At 40.7% G+C, this 20,135-nt stretch overlaps 2 protein-coding genes across 2 annotated transcripts; both read left to right on the top strand.

Moving 5' to 3' along the window:
- Positions 1–2,912: 2,912 nt before the first annotated feature.
- On the top strand, positions 2,913–10,988 carry LOC311061427 (lamin-A-like). Its single transcript, XM_084080069.1, has 13 exons — positions 2,913–3,149; positions 3,754–4,115; positions 5,721–5,877; positions 6,264–6,389; positions 6,685–6,855; positions 7,260–7,385; positions 7,878–8,098; positions 8,528–8,795; positions 9,031–9,138; positions 9,226–9,345; positions 9,477–9,533; positions 9,630–9,833; positions 10,223–10,988. Exons 2-13 carry the CDS (start codon positions 3,772–3,774, stop codon positions 10,256–10,258), a joined length of 1,938 nt encoding a protein of 645 aa, XP_083936195.1. The 5' UTR covers positions 2,913–3,149; positions 3,754–3,771; the 3' UTR covers positions 10,259–10,988.
- Positions 10,989–11,672: 684 nt separating this feature from the next.
- Positions 11,673–18,416, top strand: LOC311061906 (NAD(P)H-hydrate epimerase-like). The gene is made up of 7 exons (XM_084080610.1): positions 11,673–11,750; positions 12,381–12,561; positions 13,971–14,079; positions 14,823–14,933; positions 15,267–15,377; positions 16,108–16,255; positions 17,995–18,416. Exons 2-7 carry the CDS (start codon positions 12,395–12,397, stop codon positions 18,192–18,194), a joined length of 846 nt encoding a protein of 281 aa, XP_083936736.1. The 5' UTR covers positions 11,673–11,750; positions 12,381–12,394; the 3' UTR covers positions 18,195–18,416.
- The last annotated feature ends 1,719 nt before the right edge of the window (positions 18,417–20,135 follow it).

Below are 20,135 nucleotides of genomic sequence, written 5' to 3' on the forward strand. Positions count from 1 at the left end.
GTCGTGTCAGATTATGTAAAGCATTGCTCTTTCTTGGCTCTATATGATGTTGAAAAGATCAAAGATGTAGGCCTACTATACTGCTTTAATTGTAGGAAATGCATTTTGTTTATAGCATAACAGTTACTCTAGGAATAAAGGACGGGTCATTTTTATTTGCTTTATTCTGATCATTTTTGAATGGCAGCGTTTTCAAGTACCTACTCAGGTGATCAAGAAGATCCAATCCGGGTTTTCCCACGAACCACATGATAAGAATGCTTTTGCTGTGTGTGAGAAAACCAACGCAAAGCATTATGCTCACTTTGCTCAGTCACCATAATCCCTCGATTTATATATTGATTTCATAACGTTAGCATAGCTCCAACCTTGCATGAATAATGGCATAAGTGTACAAGATATCGACGGGATCTTGTCTTTAAAGCTTCAACTTCAACCTGGTGTTTGCACTTTCTGCCTTTTTGTCCCGTACATCTACATAAACGTTCTGATTTCAAATATAAAGTGCTTACGCCATGGCCATGGATGTTACAATTATGTACGGATCCTCAGAAGCACCTGTATCTTCCGTATTGTTCAATAAAAAGCATTTTAATCCGATTGGTGGCCATTTCCCCAAAGTTATAAGGTATGAGAGTGCAATATACCTCCCAACCGATAGGGTTGCGTAGTTGAAAGCATGAGGAGAAAATGGCCACCGATTAAATTAAAATGCTTTTTTATCGAACAATACGGACGATATGTGTACTTCTGAGGGCCCGTATATAATTTTAACATTCGTGGCCATGGGTAAGCACTTTTATATTTGAAATGTGAACGTTCATGTAGATGTACGGGCCAAAAAGGGAGAAAGCGCAAACACCAGGTTGAAGTTCATCCGTGTCGTGACGGCCGTCGTGTGTTCCATGACTAATGCACTGTGCAGCAGCAGCAAACATAGCCCCATATAGTACCTCTCCCTCCGCTATGTAGCTCCGAGATGAGGTCCTATATCGTTCTCTGCCGTTCGGCTGAAAAATGTCCGCACATTTGCCACTTTACATGTTTCTTACCCCTTTCTGCACATCCGATCCAAAAAGTGAAAGTATTCTGAAATGATCACAGATGTTTGAAATTTTAACTCACCATAAAATCTAACAAACGAGTTGAAAAAAGCACTTTATTCGCCTCTCTCCTCAGCCGGTTCAATAATATTATGCATTAGAAGATGCAATTCAACATTTGACCAGTAGGGGAATCAGTAATGTTATCTCTATGGGCGCAACTCTTGCGCAATGTCTTAAAAACATGTAACCGGCGGAGGAGAGAGGCGAATAAAGTGCTTTTTTCAACTCGTTTGTTAGATTTTATGGTGAGTTAAAATTTCAAACATCTGTGATCATTTCAGAATACCTTTACTTTTTGGATACGATGTGCAGAAAGGGGTAAGAAACATGTAAAGTGGCAAATGTGCGGACATTTTTCAGCCGAACGGCAGAGAACGATATGGAACCTCATCTCGGAGCTATACAGCGGAGGGTGAGGTTCCGATTGGAGCTACAGCAAACAGCCGTCCGACGTGCCGACATTTTACTCCCACCCTAGAGGGTCAGGGTCAGCCTCAGCACCGACCGAGATGGTGTAGGAGTGTAGCGGGGCTAACGTGCGCCATAGGCGGGTAGAGAGCCTGGTTCTTCTTGTGGTCAACCAGATCAAAAGTGAAAAGAATCTTCTGTCACAATGACATAGAAAATGTACATACAAATATTGATTGGATTTTGGGCCATAAACAAGAAGTTGGAGGGTACATAAGTCTGATAATGATGTGCTTGTTCAAATCGTGTATAGGCCTACTTTACATTATCATTTTTTGGACAAAAAAAGCATTTTTTACATCGAGATGCCCACTCTTCCTTAGTGCCCACTGCCCACGCTTCTTGTATCCCTCTAACCAGGCACGCTACACCTCCACCCACAACCATTTTATGTCTGATAAGTTTGTGCTTCACTTTGTCTTATTTACAGTTAAACAATCGTTGTCTGTAAATAGTTTTTGACAATAAAGTAAAAAAAAAAAAAAAATCCTTTCTCTCTCACTCTTTGCCATTAGAGCTTACACAGCACTACAAGAGTAGCTTGATGTTTCCACTGTAAGCAGGCTGAGTCATCAGCACTCACTCACATTCCAAACTGTGCTATTTTCATATGAAGACTGCACTGGAAAAACTTGGTCCCCAAAGACGTATTCACTGTAATGAAGTTTTGATTTACACAAAGTACTTTTTTTTAAAAGAACGCTATAATAGATTTAAGTATCGTCAGACGGTCCAAGGCATTTATTGTCCAAAAAAGATGGTAACTACTAGGATATGGGCTTACCTTGGATTGGATAGGTCTATGCAATGAATGTCAAGACCTAGCCTTCATGTGGCCCAGGTGCAGGAGCCTATTTCCTGCTGAGTGTGAGGTTGCTTGATGTACAGTACAACTGTACAAGTAGCCTACACCTCCTGGACATGACACTCATATGTCGCAAGGACTTACCCCCAATCCAACCCTTGATGCTGAGTGCCAAGCAGAGAGGGATTGGGTTCCATTTTTATAGTCTTTGTAGGGATTGAACCCAATCCTCCCAATCTCAGGGTGGACACTTTAAGGCCACTGAGCTGGACATCAGTGCATAACAGATTGGAAAACCCAATAGAAATGGAATGAATCTATACTAAAATAATGAAAAAGCACATATAAACTCATCTTAGCCTAGCTACTGAGAGATGTAAGCATGGCATATCAAATGGATCGCATTAAAAATAGTAGATTATTAGTTTGGACCACTTTATTGCACAGCACCATTCATTCTTTCACACCCATTCCAAAAGGAGAGAGAAGGGAGGAGGCAAGGGAGAGAAACGGGAACAGAGAGGGACAGACAGGGAGAACTACCACCTATGATGCCAAACTTCAGGCCAACCTCTTTCTGTCCTCCTCCCATCTGACTCCTATATGGGCACTCACTCAGAGATTGGTTTCTCAGACAGTGCAGTCTCTGGGAGTGCATCATCGGAGGACTTAGAACACCACTAAGAACGCTGACCACTGGAACTATCAGAGAATAACATCATAAATCCTCAGACCTGATTCTTTTTCTACTTCACACTATCTTTTTAGAGGTAAAGTTTGCATGTTGCATATTGTGTTAAAGGCATTGGCCCTATCTTGCCTTACCCCTTATGCCTAAACCTTTGTTTTGGCATTTTTTACTATTTTGAAAAACATTAAAATGTTTTTCAAAATAGTAAAAAATATACAAAAAATGCCAAAAAGGTCTAGGCATAAGGGGTAAGGCAACGTGCAGGATATCATAGGTCCCAATGTGTACTTTTTAGGTGGAGATGGGTGTATCCATATGTTTAATTTTCTCATTTGTATTATTAATGACATTACAATGATGGGAGGATCTATATATTGATATCATGACTCATGATGGTATGCTGGTTTTAAGTGTCACAAAGGTACACTGTGCTTGACAAGAATACTTAATGAGTGAATTGTGCTGTATTGTTGAAGTCTCTTTAGTTGGCATTTTACACATTGGCATTTTATACATAATTTGGTTTTATACAATTCTATATGATAGCTGTTGTAGGTTGTATGCAATGCATACGATGACTGCAGTAGTCTGTCTTCCCAACACCTAATATAAATGTACATGTTTTTATTGCACATTTATGAATATATCCAAATCTGAGTGATTCCCTGACTGTATTCCCACAGAGATAACCTACAGGTGCCATGGCGACACCCAGTCAGAAAGGTACTCACAGGGGTGTGAGCAGCCCTGCCTCCCCCCACCGTATCACCAGGCTGCAGGAGAAAGATGATTTGTGCAACCTCAACGACCGCTTGGCTGTCTACATTGACAAGGTCAGAAATCTGGAGATCGAGAATGCAGGCCTCCGCCTGCGTATCACTGAGTCGGAGACAGAGATCAGCCGTGAGCTGACGGGCATGAAGGCGGCCTATGAGGCAGAGCTGGCGGATGCCCGCCAGACTCTGGACTCGGTGGCCAAAGAACGCGCCCGGCTGCAGCTGGAGCTGGGCAAAGTGCGAGAGGACTACAAGGAGCTCAAAGCCAGGTAGGCTAGAGGTCACAATCCACCCGTAGCTGAGTGTGTGCTCTCCTTAGTTTGGGATTCAGATTTTCATTGCCTCCTACAAGATCAGTGACTTTAACTCAAATGAACATTTAGAGTTGAAGATTATTTCTTTTTCAGTTACATAATAAGAGCATATTTAGAGAAAATACATAATAAAAAGATATCCAATGATCCAGATATCTTGCATAACAGAGGATCATGTGTGGAACAGCAGCCCCTCTCTGAGACCTCCCAGGGCTGCTGTTCTGGAACCCATAAGTTTTATTCAAGTGAATGCCAACAGAGTGCGGTTTTGTGTATTTACTTTTTCATAATTACCGGAAATATAGCTTGATTGGAGCACGCGTTTGTAGAATAATTGTACAAAGAAATCCCTATAACAACATCCCACAACCTCAAACTTGAGGCATGTCCCACACACCACGGCCTCTGCAAAATTTGCTTACAGTTTCTCAGCCCCAGTGCCCTGCCCAGACCACTCCCATGGCAGCATACCGTCCCCATTGCTCACTGCCGTCTGACATTCAACATCCATCCCCACATCTCCAGTCCTTCGGCCACAGGCAGTCTTATGACTAACTCTTTCCCGTCTCTCCTCCTCCTCCTGTTCCACTAAAAGTGATCATTATACGTACAATACGTGGCAGTGTTTAGCGGTTACACTCTTGTTTCCATTATTTTTTTCCATAAATATTGAGACGATGGCAGACGTATGTTTGGCAAAGCCAGGCCGTTGCCATGGCAGCGTCTCAACTAAACATCAGGAGGCTGTGGCTTGTGGCTACCATACACGTCAGATTGGATGTAGATAATTGGAGTGTATGAGTCATACACTTAAGCCTGGAAACACCAAGGCTTTCCCTCTCTTTCTACTTCATCCAGGCTTCCCTTCCCATCCCAAAATAACCCACAGATTTGAGAGACCGTGCAAAGGAAATTGCAGGAATCTAGTTTCCACTTGGTTTATTGGAGAAGCACAAAGATTCATTCTGCATTATTACTAATTCTATTATTATTATTTTATTATTATTATTACGAAATGAAGACTAGTTGCATCACATCGATCCATGTTTTGTAAAATGCCCTTAAAATGTCATACAAATAGATCAAGACAAACACACACACACACACACACACACACACACACACACACACACACACACACACACACACACACACACACACATACACACACGCGCGCGTGTACGCACACGCACACACGCACGCACACACGCACGCACGCACGCACGCACGCACACACACACACACACACACACACACACACACACACACACACACACACACACACACACACACACACACACACCGTCGGCGGGCCTGGCACCATGTGCAAAAACGCAAAAACCTGAACTAACCTTCTGAGGTTACTGGTATCTTGTCTCTTTGTGCATAGCACTGTTGATCTTTGCACAGTGTTGTTCCTCTTTCTAAGATCACTGTGACCCTGTACGTATGTGTTGAGCAATTTTTTTTATCTTCGCAGAAAAACATACCACAACGGAAAGGGAAAGGGAACTCACTTGAACGTAAATATCTAAACCCCCTGCCTGCCTCTCTCCACAGAAACACCAAGAAGGAGTCTGATTTGGCAGCAGCCACTCTGAGGCTCAAAGACTTGGAGGCCTTGCTGAACTCTAAGGATGCATCCCTGACCACAGCCCTGGGAGAGAAACGCAACTTGGACATGGAAGCCAGGGACTTAAAGGCTCAAGTTGCCAAGGTAACAGGAAACTCACATGCAGAGTTTTAAAGTAGGAAGTATCATATATGTGTAATTGTGTATATAAGTAATTATATACATATATACATATACATACATATATACATATGTACATATATATATAAATGTATGTATGTATGTATGTATGTATGTATGTATGTATGTATGTATGTATGTATATATATATATATATATATATATATATATATATATATATATATATATATATATATATATATATATATATATATTTATTTTTTATTTTTTATTTTTTCTTCTCTTTTTTTACATATAGTGTGCGAAAGTATGTGATACCCAGATATACCATACATGAAGGGATCTTTGTGCATGATTTTAACTCTTGGCTTTTTTAAATGTATTTTAAGCTGGAAACAAGTTTGGGTGATGCCAAGAAGCAACTGCAGGATGAGATGCTTAGGAGAGTGGATGGAGAGAACCGCCTCCAGACCCTCAAAGAAGAGTTGGAGTTCCACAAGAGCCTCTACTCTGAGGTCAGGAGCATTGAGGGAACTTGTTATTGTCTCTCTGTCATCAATTAAGGAAGAAGAATAAGAATCGGGAAGACAGAAGTCCTCCTGATACCAACCTACTAGCCTGTAATAATAAAATTCTAGGTAGTTCTAGTTGTGAGTGAGTTTGATGGAGATGGACGTGTTAATTTGCATTTAAACTACTGTTTTTTTTACTCTTATTTATGCACTTTTTTGGTCTCTCATATAAAAAAGGAATCTCCCATGAACAAAAATAAATTACAATTATAATTTATTATTAATACTTAATTTACAGGAGCTGAGGGAGACGAAGCGCCGCCATGAGTCTCGTATGGTCGAGTTGGCCAACGGCACACAACAAGACTTTGAGAGCAAGCTGGCTGAGGCACTGATCGAAATGCGTGGCCAGCACGAGCAGCAAATCAAACAGTATAAAGATGACCTTGAAAAGACCTACAATTCCAAGGTAAATTCTAAATTGTACTCAGATGCCTGCATGGAAAACATAAAAAATGTACCACTCAAATCTTTCTGGAAAAGAGGCATGGTAGATACAAAATTAGTAATAAAACAATTACATCTCTAATGAATGCCACCCATGCATCTTCTGGAACATTATGTCCATTCCCACGTGTCACCTGGATGATTTATATTATTTGTACAGGGACTTGAACAAGAAATGTATATTTTGAGTGTTTTTACTCATATGCCCTGTTAATGGAAATATCCTTTATTAATGTAGTACTCAAGACATAGTAAATAATTATTATTATTATAATAATTATTATTATTATCATAATATCATTTAATAAAGAATTAATAAAATCCAATGTGACAAACTGACAAAACTTTATTTTTTACTTCTGTCAGTTGGAGAACGCACGTCAATCCGCTGACAGGAGCAGCCACTTGGTGGGAGCGACCCACGAGGAGCTTCAGCAGACCCGGATGCGGTTGGAGTCCATGTCCTCCCAGCTCGGCCAGTTGCAGAAACAGGTATCTCACCAAATGAGATGTTTCACAGTCAACCACTTACAAAAGGTTTAAATCGCACAGCAGAATAGATTAAAATAAAACCAGAGAAAAAATAAGGCAGTCATCAGTGACATAATCGAAATGTGAATTACAAATAAAATAAGATAAGGTACAATAGCTGCCATTTAGCTGTGTGACTATATTTGAAAACCACAACATCTCTATCTTAAAACAGGACATTATGTCACTAAGCCGCCGGCTGAGCGTAGGCGGGGCAGCATCCTTCCATCATGTGAGCAAAACTGCGCACCTAGCAAGTAATAAGGCAAAGGAAATCATGCAAAATCATGAGAAGCAGTTTTGATCTTATCCAGAGGTGTACATTTTAACAACAATTTGTTTTCATACAGTATTGACATTGCACCTTAATGCTTGTACAGTATGTTATATCAGTATGTATATTATTTCTGTCAAATTAGTAACAATAACTGTATGTGATCCCCTCAATTCCAGTTGGCAGCCCGTGAGGCCAGGGTGAGGGAACTAGAGGAGGCCATGTCTCGGGAGAGGGACACCACACGTCGTCTGCTTGGAGATAAGGACAGGGAGATGGCTGAGATCAGGCAACGGATGCAGCAGCAGCTGGACGAGTACCAGGAGCTCCTGGATGTCAAGTTGGCTCTAGATATGGAGATAGCTGCCTACAGGAAGCTCCTGGAGGGAGAGGAAGAGAGGTAGGTGTTCTTAAACACTAAACCACTAGGCCCTCTTTCAACCTAGTTATCACAGTATTAGGTACACGTAATGTAATGCATCCCTGGCCTTACACAGTCCACACCAATAATTCGTAACGCAACTAACTTCTTGCAACCTTTATCAACAAATGGCACCAGTCTGCAAAATGGTCAGTCCAGACTGCAGCAATTTCTTGCAACTGGTTGCAAGTTGCAACTAGTTGCGTAGGTGTCGACTGGGCTTTAATTTAGTCACAGTATTTATAGACAGTATCATAATCTTGTACGGTCGGATCTGTACATGTGAGCAGTACAAATGGTGTACTGGACAATTGGATATCAACCTCACAAACATTCCTTCTCTCTTTGCCTTTACACTCTCTTGCTTAACTCATTAAATCATCTCATGGTTCATGTCCATCCCTGCAGGCTCCGCCTGTCTCCGAGCCCTCCCCCAACCAGAGCGGCAGGAAGCCGCTCCTCTGGTTCACTGTCCCGTCCAGTCCACTGCAGCTCTCAGAATTCCTCTGGCAAGAAGCGTCGCCTCAACGACACCGACAGCGAGGCTTCCAGCTTCACCGGGGGAGCCGTGTCCCGCACACGCATCACCCAGCAGGCCTCGGCCAGCGGACGGGTCACCGTGGACGAGGTAGACTTGGATGGAAAGTACGTCAGGCTCAGCAACAAGGCAGATGAGGTGAGAGAATGGAATATGATTTTGCACTGAATATTCCACTGTGTGGACATATTTATTTATCCAAAGGTACAGTAGAATTGGGACAGTTTTAACATTATGACACAATCTACTGTATAATGCTGAACAAACTTCACAAACCCAGGATCATTCACTGATTTTACATTACAAACACAAAACACTATAGCAGCACCCAACTGACTGACTCCATTAACTGAATTTCATATTCCTGCCCCAGGACCAAATTCTGGGGAACTGGCAGGTGAAGCGACAGGTGGGATCTGGTACGGCCATTTCCTTCAAGTTCCCTGCAAAATTCACCTTAAAGGCTGGACAGAAAGTGACGGTAAGCATCAACTGTCTGTAAGCAACAGTTGAAGTATCTCACGTAATGATGAATATTGTTATGGATGCCTTATTTCATTTTGCAAAGATCTGGGCTTCTTCTGCTGGAGGAACCCACAGCCCTCCCAGTGACTTTGTGTGGAAGAACCAGGCCTCATGGGGCACTGGAGACCTGTTTCAGACAACCCTGATCAGTGCCAATGGAGAGGTATATATTCATCTAAAACCATATTTTGTACATTTACAAAATATGTTCTTTATCATCTCCTTTATGTAATAAAACTTCGTTCTTCAGAGCATTGTAGGTTGCCATGATCTTTCTTGTCCTTTTGCATTCAGGAAATGGCAATGAGGAAGGTCACTCGCACACAGTTTGATGAGGATGATGATGACATGGTGAGAGAAACCACATTTAGCAAAGAAATTCAAATGCATTGTCAGGGAATTGTCAATCAGATAACAGGTTGCTAAACATCTCTCTAACCATTCTAGGGTGCCCACAGCACATGCGGAGGGGACACTGAATACAACCTGCGCAGCAGGACAGTGACGTGTGGTTCTTGTGGACTGGCGTCACCAGACAAAACAAGCAACTGCTCTGGATCTTCTGCCTCACGCACCTCCTACCGCAGTGGCGGGATTTCAGAGGGCCTGCTTCCACACTCCTATTTGATGAACCACAGTACGCCTCGCAAGGTGGGAAGAACACAGAACACAGCTAAATGCTTTGTTCAATAATTTTCGTACAGATGATTGTATATGATGTATGAACTAAAGCATTCTAGTATAATTGTGAGAGTTGATTTCCTTTTCGTATGTATGTATATACTAGCCTGGTAAACCCTCCCTCCGGAAATCTCATTGGTCATTTATTTCAGGAGTGAAATCAAATGGAAATGAGATTTTCCGGAGGGAGGGGCTTTACCAGGCTATGTAAAAAATTGCTTGAATGTTACTTTAATCATATGCTGGAAATGGAATCTTGGAATGAAATATGCATATTACAAAGTGCTCAGTAGTAATGTGGAATTTTGAGTTTTTGTAAATATTTACCATCAGTTACTACTGTTTTCTTTCTCTTTCAGAGTGGAGCAAGAGTGGAGAACTGTCCGATCATGTGAGGCTCTGGAGCCATGTTGGAAGACTTTAACTCAATTACAATTAAATGATATTCATACATTAATCATTCCTTATGTATGCAATAAAAGTTTGTAATGTTTTTTTATATTGTACTGTATATAGGCATGCTGTTTGGGACCTTTAAACTGTGAGCTGTTATATCCAGAATAGGAAATGAACACCAGCCACCTTCTTTAGTATTATTATTGTAGCTGGTCTACTCTACCAGTTCCTTTGACCAATATATTTTTTTAGAGATTATTTTCTCATCTGAACAAATGTAGGCTAACAAAATAATGAAAGTGGCTGGTAAACTTTGGAATCCACTCGGCCAATGAGTGCAGTGGACCGACTTGAGTTTCCTGCTCTGTTTATGCAGTATCAGAGTTCCATGATTTATTTCATTATTATCCTTCATTTATTATGATATTCCCATAGTATTTCTAGGCTATATTCTCTCCTCATTACCATACGAACCCTCAGAGCCAGCTTAGGGTCAATTCAATGCTATAAATTACCAATCAATGTTCAAAGGTGAAGTTGAAACTGTACTTTCAATAATAAATAGAGCCTTCATTCTACATAATTTCTTTGTGGTAGATGGTACAGACAGACAAAGATTTCCAGCTGTTAGATTGTGAAGGAAATCCACTTTAGGTGCACGACAACTCAACTACATAGTTGAATCATGCATTTGGTTGACATCAATAAATCTGGCTTCTGTTTCAAATACATCTGCCTCTTTTTGTACTGGCTTAATGGGCTTAATGGTCTACTAATGATTCCACAAAGCTGAATGTTACATTAATCATATTAATGAAACACTGTCTGATCTGTGGCTTGGTTTCAAGACACAATATGATATTAGAATGTTAATATTAGTTTGATTACTGTTTTCGTATTATGCAATGGTTAAAGTAGCCTAACAAAGTACATTTACTCAAGTATTTTGAGGTATTTGTACTTTACTTGAGTATTTCCAATTTCCAATATTTTTTACTTCTACTCCACTACATCTCAGAGGCAAATATTATTTCAAAACATACATTAACTACTTCAGCAAGCCCTATATACATTTCGTCCATTTGAAAAGAAAAAAAAAGTGCCTATATTTTCAAAATATTTTCATATTTGAACTTGAAATGGGACATTCTGCATAATGAGGACATTTTCTTGATACTTTTACTTAAGTAAAACATGTGAGTACTTTTTCCACCTCCAGTATTATGTAGACATTTTGTCGAATATCAATTACTGTAAATCCAGTCCAGTCCCTCAGTAGGAGTGACCCACTTCTTTTCGCAGATGAGTGAGGCTGGGACCGAGGTTAGGAGTGACCTGGGAGGGAGGTGAACCTTTAATTTGAAATACGAATAGACTCTTAATGTTGTAGTCAAAGTTTTTACAAAGCAGGAAGTACATTACATAAACAGTGCAAGCAAGCATTTAGCTGCACGGCTGCAACACTAGTTGTATTTACTTTATTTTTACGGGGTAAGGTGCATTTAAAGTTGTTGTAAGAGGAAACAAATAACTAACGTTAAGTTAAGTGTGGCAGATAATTAGTTTCAAAATGCATGTGCAGTTTTATGACACGTCTTGAACGTCAGCTGTCTCGACCCTGTGTCCTGTGTTGTTAGATTACGTCTGAGAGCTTACCTAAAAAATAGATCCATGTGGTCTGGAAATCCTCAAACTCATCAACATTCCTAGTTTACATGATCTAATGCAGTGTTTCTCAACCTGTGGGTCGGGATCCCCAGGGGGGTCCCCACACTATTTTGGGGGTCTTTTAAGACCTTTTTAATACCTCAAAAAGAAAAAGTCTATTATTGAAAGTAATCCGCAAGCTATACTTTAAAAACTGGTCAAACACTGGTCAAATTGTCAAATTATATTAAGAAAGAGGCAACATCTGTGAAAGTAGTCGAGCTTGTTGATCTGCTATTTTAACTATTTATCTGTGGAACCGAAAATTGAATGCCTCAACTCCTACATTCCAAGTGCTTGTCAGGGTGGGGGGTCCTCAGTTCAAATATGATTATTTTGGGGGGTCACAGCCTGAAAAGGTTGAGAACCACTGCTCTAATGATTGGCTATGCTGGTCTTGTCTGTTCCTTCCAGGTCCATCCAGCTGGATGGTGAGTCTGCGGGCTCTGTTTGGGATTGGGTTCCTGGTGACATCACGGGCACCCACAGTCCTTACCCAGCTGGGGACATGTCCACTGGCCACCCCAACACATAACCTTGGGACGTGTTTTAGTCGACAAGCATCTAATATGGCCCAGTCGATCAAATACCTTGGGTAAAGAAATGTTTACTATGGATGGGTGGTAGTGTGAGAGAGAGTTTATGGGAATGCACATAGGGTCTCTCAATCCAGACGTTCTCTTCCACAGTCTTAAGCCGCAAGCAACTCTTAGATGCTATTTTTAATATCTGGCATCTAGAGTTGCAATACCAACCCTTGACAGCCCATACATCCAAACAGAAAAGTCCTATCTGATTGCATTAAACAACGTTAAACTCACCAACATTGCAGCTGTACGGAAAGCTTGGATTATCCTCTCTGTATCTGCCAAGTTTTTGTTTCATAAAAATCCACCATAGACATGTTATGAGCTACTTTCTGTCAATACATTCCATGCAGATGATTGTTTTTCTAGGTGTTGGAGTTTGGAAGCACTCGTTTTTAATAACGCAACGTTCTGCTGCCTCACCTGCACACACACAAAAACTTGGCAGATACAAAGAGGATAATCCAAGCTTTCCGCACTGCTGCAATGTTGGTGAGTTTAACGTTGTTTAATACAATCAGATCAGACTTTTCTGTTTAGATGAATGGGCTGTCAAGGGTTGGTATTGCAACTCTAGATGCCATATATTAAAAATAGCATTGCAAATAAACGCTGCGCTAATGTAAATTTATTGGTGTGCCAATAAAAAAAGTGGAAATGTGAGTACTTTGTCCTCCATTTATTTGAAATTGTGGATGTGCTACCTTTTTAGGATTTTTTTAATTCCTACTTTTGATGTGTACTGTATACTGGATTTTGGGTCTAGCACTCCACTGAGAAAACCCATTGTTGATGCGCAACCTCTTGTATACTGGATTTTGGGTCTAGCACTCCACTGAGAAAACCCATTGTTGATGCGCAACCTCTTGTATACTGGATTTTGGGTCTAGCACTCCACTGAGAAAACCCATTGTTGATGCGCAACCTCTTTTTCTTATTTAATTATAAATAGCATCTAAGAGTTGCTTGCGGCTACCACAGTCTTAAGAACAGGAAGCTGTCACCTGTTCTTCAGAACAAAGGGTATCACAATGCAGTGTTCATGAAAATATATTTTCAAAGTTATTTTTGAATGTCTATATCTGCTAAGCAGCTATCTAGCTAGACCTTGACTAATTTGGTTTCCAGTAGGAGTTATTTATATGACTGCACAGTCAAACCGAAAGGTGGTGGAGCATCTCTGTTTTATTTTCTACTCATTTTCAGAGCTTCCAAAGTACAGACAGTTAGACAGAAGCATTTCAAAATTGTGCCAACACATCTGTCTTGAAAGACTACTAAGACACTGACTGACAGACAGATAGACAGTGAGAGGTTCGCATGCCTGTGCCCTGGGTTCAGTTGTGAATGTGAATGTAGGCTATGCATATTGTGTAGGCCAGCTATAATGAACTGCTGCATTGTTCTTGAATGGCAGGCAGGAGGAGGCCCAGCACATTGATGAGGAGCTCTTCAGTGAATATGGCTTCAGTGTGGACCAGCTGATGGAACTGGCTGGCCTCAGTTGTGCCACAGCAGTTACAAGGGTGAGATCCTGTTGGTTTCTTAGAAAACTGTGCTGCCGGCTCAAACCTGTGACTTGTCAGTTACAGGACACTGTTCTGAGCACCCCAGGCCACCCTGCTGCACATCACTTTGAATAGTGTAGCTATTTCCTCAGGATTTCCTCTTTTTTTCAACAAGAGTGCACTACGGTAAATATTCTAGCTGGAGCCCTCATTCAATGCCATTTTGATTTTGCTTTCACCTCTTGGTTCCCCCACACCTCAATGTCACTAAAAAGTAAAAACTAACTTCCTAAAACAAACTGATATGACTACTACTACTACCCGGCCTAAAGACCATGAGCCACCTAATTCCAACACAGGTTGCTAGTTTGGGATGGCTCAGAGTAGAAAACAGGGTTAAGCAAATATGAATGGGATTGGTATTTAAGATACTCAGAAGGACAGTGCCCTCATACCTGTCAAAGTACTTCTCCAAAGTGAGTGAGCCACAACACGGGAGCACCCACGATCTGGTACACCCCAAATGTAGAACAAAGTAAATGTTTCATTGGACAGATTAAAGACAAACAGGCATTATACACAAAATAATAACTTTATAATCACTGATAGTAATGAGGACAGACTTGTGTATGTGCTGCCCATCATGCTTTAAAATTATATATTTTTTTGCCTAATTTATACTTCATAGTACGAGTATTAATGAAGCAGTACCTGACTGTGTAAGGGTTGTGTTGCAATCATTTGATGTCTCTGCATTTCAGGGCTACCCACTCAGTTCTCTGGTCAAAGCCAAGCCTTCCCTGCTGGTGATCTGTGGGCCTGGTAACAATGGAGGTGATGGTCTGGTCTGTGCGAGACATCTTAAACTTTTTGTGAGTGTCTCTACTGCTGGTTGGTTTCAGACACCTCTGTAACACATCTCAGCACCTGCCTTGTCTGTACTCTCCTTACCTCAACTTTCCCATAGTTCAGCTTTTCTCCAACTTGTCCTGCCACACATCTTGAAGGCGCCTCTCCGGGGCTTCAAGTAGATAAAGCAAACACAAATTATCATGTGTACATTCATTGTTAAAATTTCATTTTTTTTACTTAAAATGGCAATGTATTTGAAATGGTAATTGTTGAGATGGACATGTTTTTACATGGTCAGTGACATGAATAAGCTGTTGTTGCTTTTATTTGTACTATTCCTGTGTGTTTTACAGGGCTATGAGCCTACCATACTGTACCCAAAAAGGCCAAACAAGCCACTCTTCCATGGCCTGACCACACAGTGTGAGAAAATGGAGATCCCCTTCCTCACTGAAATGCCTGAGGTATAGTGCTTAATTATTATGTAAACTAAGAAATACTTCCACACAGTAAAGGCCATTGCACACAGTCCGATTGTTTTGAATGAAAAAAATTGACACTCTTCTCTATGTCCTCTTGCACACAACTCAGAAATTACCATCCGACCAGTGGCTGCGATGATGCATAATTCTTTCAATGGAACCCAGTTTGGTTTCTGAGTTTTTTCCGTATTTGTTAAAAACTGTTTGACCAATAATAAACTCACAGCGAACTCTGTATGCAAGGGCCTTTAGATCCATGAAACTTTACTTTTTACTGCAGCTATTGTTTTTAGCTCTAGAGTACAACTTGAAGTACAAGGTAGCTTTCACACTGATGGCTTTAAGAAGTAAGAACAAATGGGCAAATGAGCTTTTAGACACCACCATTTTAGATTTATCCTATGATAAATGACCAAAAGGTGACCACATACCAGCCATCTTTAGAAAGCACTGATCACAGCACCTTTTCTGGCCAAAAAGAGTGCTTTGAAAAGTTGAAAATAGTCAATATTTTCAGAAATGTGCTCATGACATAGACCACTTTTTACGTATGGACCCATTGTGTACCCCTGTGCTTGAGGATGAGTTGCACAAGGGACTTTGTATTTTACTTCCACTGTGCTACCTCCCTCTCAGCTTCATAAAGAACAGGAGCATACACTGCGTAGTGCCTACTGCCTACTGTTACTAAAATAAGGAAATGTCTCCCCAGGCCAAATTGGTTAATGAGGCCTACAACCTGGTGATAGACGCCATATTTGGCTTCAGCTTCAAAGGGGCTGTGAGAGAGCCATTTGGTTCCATCCTTGATGTGCTGAAGAAGACCACCGTGCCTGTAGCTAGCATTGACATCCCCTCAGGTGGGTTCCCGGATGCACATCTTTCTTAACAGGTAACAAGACGATTTGTGTTTCTACGTCCCTTTTCATTTACTGAGGCTTTGATTGGCGTCTGGTGTGTGACTGGCGCCACACTTCATCAGAGTTGTGTGCCCTGTGTCAAACCTACTATTTTTGGGGGAGTGGGTCCTTGGGGACTCGGGTGAGCGATGCACGACTGATTTGGGGGGTCTGCAATATTCAAATAAATTCCTTTCACCCAGCCAGAGATACTTCTTAAAGTACAGAAAATAACTAACAAAGTCCCAATTGAAACCTTGTCTCGCCTGATGAACCAATCCCCAGATGGGTGAGACTGCAGCAGGCTGTAGTCACCAAAGCTATGGGTGCACTAAACCATTGAATTACCACACTAATAGCAAAATTCAACTAACTTTATCCAGTTTCAGTTAACATACTTAAAATTCTCCTTTGTCAGTTTGTAAACTAAATACATAACCGCATTATTGTTATTTTATAAGCATATGGATCTATTCATCATGGTTTCACTATAATGTCATTGTATCATTAAAGCCAGACAGGATTATTACTGGGGATTGTGTGGTAATGTCATCTTCACTGGTGTAATTAGTTGATTTTGCTACTGTGCAGGTCAATATAAATTTTGATTATTAATTAGACATTTTTGTGTGGTCTAGTCTAGAAACATTGCTCATACATTTCCTCCCAAATATCATGGTTGTGTATCAAATATTCCAAAAATAAATTAGAGTTAGTTCTCCTTGTGTTTCTAGTGTGTATTTTAACTTTTTGGCAATTTGCCACGGCCTGATTTATCAAACCAACCAAATCTGTAACCGGTGCAAATACAGATGTAGAACAGAAGTTGCTAGGATTACATTATGATAAAAGTAAGCAGCAAAATAGATGTTTGAAGCAGTTGAAACCAAAATGTTGTGTATAGTATGTGTCTCCCATTGTTTCGACCTCCCTTTTTTAAAGGTGAGGCAACTGGCTAGTAGAAGTATTTGTGTGGAAAATAGAAGTGAAATGTTCTTTCTGAGTAGATGGTGCAGTGAAATAAAACGTTACATTCCGAACGTTATCCTGTATGTAGTGTAGTCCGGTCAGGGCTGATCAGAACCATGTTTGCATTGTACATCCATTGATGTGAGTGTATCTATCTACCAAGTTGGTACTGTACAATACAGACAAATTACAAAGAAAAACACCCGCATCCTATGTCTGATGAAAACATAGCAAGTTGGTGCCGATTCTGCCGAAACATCATTAAATACCAAAAAGAAACTATCCATTATGTGATGGTATTTTTCTTTACCAATGGTAAGTGGTATTTTACGTGTATCATTCCCTGATATCTAGTATTTTAATGTTTGGGAGAATCAAATTATGTAACATAGGTTAATGTATTGCAGTAGGTGATTGTCCAGGTATGCTGCCTTTGATTATTTCCTTTTATAGCTATCAGGCTTTAAGTGAAAATGAAAGTGTGTGACTTCTCTCTTCATTATTAGTAGTAGCTGCTGGGTTCATAAATATAGTGGCGGTTTTGCATTTTCCTATAAATGTGGTATTTGCACACTGGAAATACCCAAATAAAATTAAGTTTTTTAGTGGACATGAACATGTCCCAGCAGTTGGTCCTCACAAGTTATTAATAGAACTTGTGTGTGTGTTGTTTTTCTTTATTTGACTACTTCCAACTCCTTTACACGGTTCTATATATTGCATTCCTAAAGGTTGGGACGTGGAGCAGGGCAGCGCAGATGGACTACAACCTGACATGCTCATCTCTCTCACTGCACCCAAGAAATCAGCCACCCTGTTCAGAGGACGATATCACTTCCTGGGAGGGAGGTTTGTGCCGCCTGGCTTGGAGAAGAAGTACCAGCTTAATCTTCCTCAGTACCCAGGCACTGACTGTGTTCTACAGCTATAGGAGTACGGTACAACCTGTTTAGTGGACGCCTGGTAATAACGATAAAAGTACAATATTAGATCATATAATGGGCTTTGACCCTTGTACTCAATATTAGTCTCTTGCAATGTTGTTACTCGTGGAAATGAAGCTCATCAGATCTTCTACTTGATAGGATTCATCATGACAGGTTTTGTGTGGATTCAGGAAGTGTGCTGCCATTAAATGCATTTTTCGACTGCTGTACCTTGACTGTTGTCAATCAATGTAAGCTCTCTTAGGATCCTCAGGTTTTTCTTAAATGAGAATGAATTACTCCTGAGTAAAAATCCCCCTTTACAGGTTCTCACTGTATATTACTAGAGGTGCGGGTCGCTACGCGACCCTTCCGTCTAGTCGCTGGCGCGAGGCTCTCGTGAAGTAGGCTGTAGATGTTTTGGACACGCAAACCAAAAGCGAGAGCAACAGTGTTTCCAGACGCAAACCGAAAACGAAAGCAAACTGAGAGACGGACACATTTCACCCGTTCATCTATCTATGTATTCACACAGGCTCTTGCAGGACCAGAATGTGCGGCACAGATTGATGAAGCAGCACGCTCAGCCCAGCGAGACGGCGTGCGCTGCGTTCAACCCTCCCAAAGAGTCAGACAGACAGTATTTGGATGGGGGGCGGGGTTGCCGGGGTTGCCATGTCCAGGAGTTGTAAGCGTGAAGTGGCGTGTAGTTGGTTAGGGAAAGTGCGTCGACGCATGCGCAGTGCGCAGCGCGGTGTTTTTGCATCAAGCTGGTTGCTTGTTGCTCGCGCGCAATCTGGCAACAGTGATGCAACTTACACACACGCAAACATTCGACTGTGGATTCCAATTGTAAGGTAGATTTACAGGTGTAACAGTTAACTAATGGATTTAATCAAAATATGAAAAATAATGTATTTGATTTTTTTTTCTTCTTCTTTTTAAAATACAATGGCAAAAATAGATCTACAAGCTCACAGCATGTTGCAAAGTGTTGCTTGCAGATCAGCTGTCTGGCTATTAAATCATAGAATTCCCTGTCTATTGGTTGATATAGTATATACAATATAAAACACTTCTTGATTCTTCGATGAAATGACAATATAAAGAATAGAATTATTGCTGAGAAAATAAGCAACAGTTGCAGCCCTAATATGCTTAGCTCAGGATTATATCTTGCCGGGCCGGCGGCTAGTACACGGTTAACATGCTGCATTTAAAAGGGATTTATTTCCCTCCTGCAACTGTCCAGCACTCTGAAAATAAGACAAATGAATTATTTACATCAAAGCATTACCCCTCCATCACTTGTGTATTATTTTATCATGTTTTTATTTGTACATATTAAGATTTCATTGAATGTATAGCTAGCAAGACTAATTAAACTGGAAAGACAGTCTTATCATAGTCTATCACATTTCATGTTAACCTTACATAACGTGTTTGTGCATTGTATTATTCACACGTACAGTAAGATAGTGATGATGGATTAGTAAAAATCTTTCCTTTACATTCAATACCAATGAGTCAAGATGGCTCCCGCAGCTCTACTCATTTTATATAAACAATACTATAGACACTTGAAGAGAGAAATACAGGACAGGTATATTTCTTTTAAACATCAGACTTATCGATGCATAATGATTTATAATATACAGAAAGTGCAATACATGCTTTTGCTTGTCAGTATATACAGTACAGTGCTGGTTCCATGCTTTCTTTGCTGTATCCGTTCGAGTTGTGTTTTTCAGAAGGTCTTCATGCAATCCGAGGGGTGGAAGATGGTGTGGTCAGTCCGTTGATAATGCCCTTAGGTAGGGAAGGAGAGTTGTTACATTTCACAGCACATTTCACTATTCTCCAGTCTAAATTATGCATATGGATTTAGTACTAATTTAAATAGTACTATAACCAGTAGTACTATTTAAATCCATATGTGTAGTTGG

Source organism: Gymnoscopelus microlampas (assembly GCF_963454915.1).
Source record: "Gymnoscopelus microlampas genome assembly, chromosome: 15".
NCBI lineage: Eukaryota > Metazoa > Chordata > Actinopteri > Myctophiformes > Myctophidae > Gymnoscopelus > Gymnoscopelus microlampas.

Bases quoted from the DNA above. Each gene is read 5' to 3' on its own strand.
- LOC311061427 (XM_084080069.1), top strand. From the start codon at position 3,772: ATGGCGACACCCAGTCAGAAAGGTACTCACAGGGGTGTGAGCAGCCCT. The intron at 6,856-7,259 runs GTAAATTCTAAA...TACTTCTGTCAG, and splicing joins AAAAGACCTACAATTCCAAG to TTGGAGAACGCACGTCAATC. The intron at 8,796-9,030 runs GTGAGAGAATGG...TTCCTGCCCCAG, and splicing joins TCAGCAACAAGGCAGATGAG to GACCAAATTCTGGGGAACTG.
- LOC311061906 (XM_084080610.1), top strand. From the start codon at position 12,395: ATGGTGAGTCTGCGGGCTCTGTTTGGGATTGGGTTCCTGGTGACATCA. The intron at 12,562-13,970 runs GTAAAGAAATGT...CTTGAATGGCAG, and splicing joins CAGTCGATCAAATACCTTGG to GCAGGAGGAGGCCCAGCACA. The intron at 16,256-17,994 runs GTGGGTTCCCGG...GCATTCCTAAAG, and splicing joins TAGCATTGACATCCCCTCAG to GTTGGGACGTGGAGCAGGGC.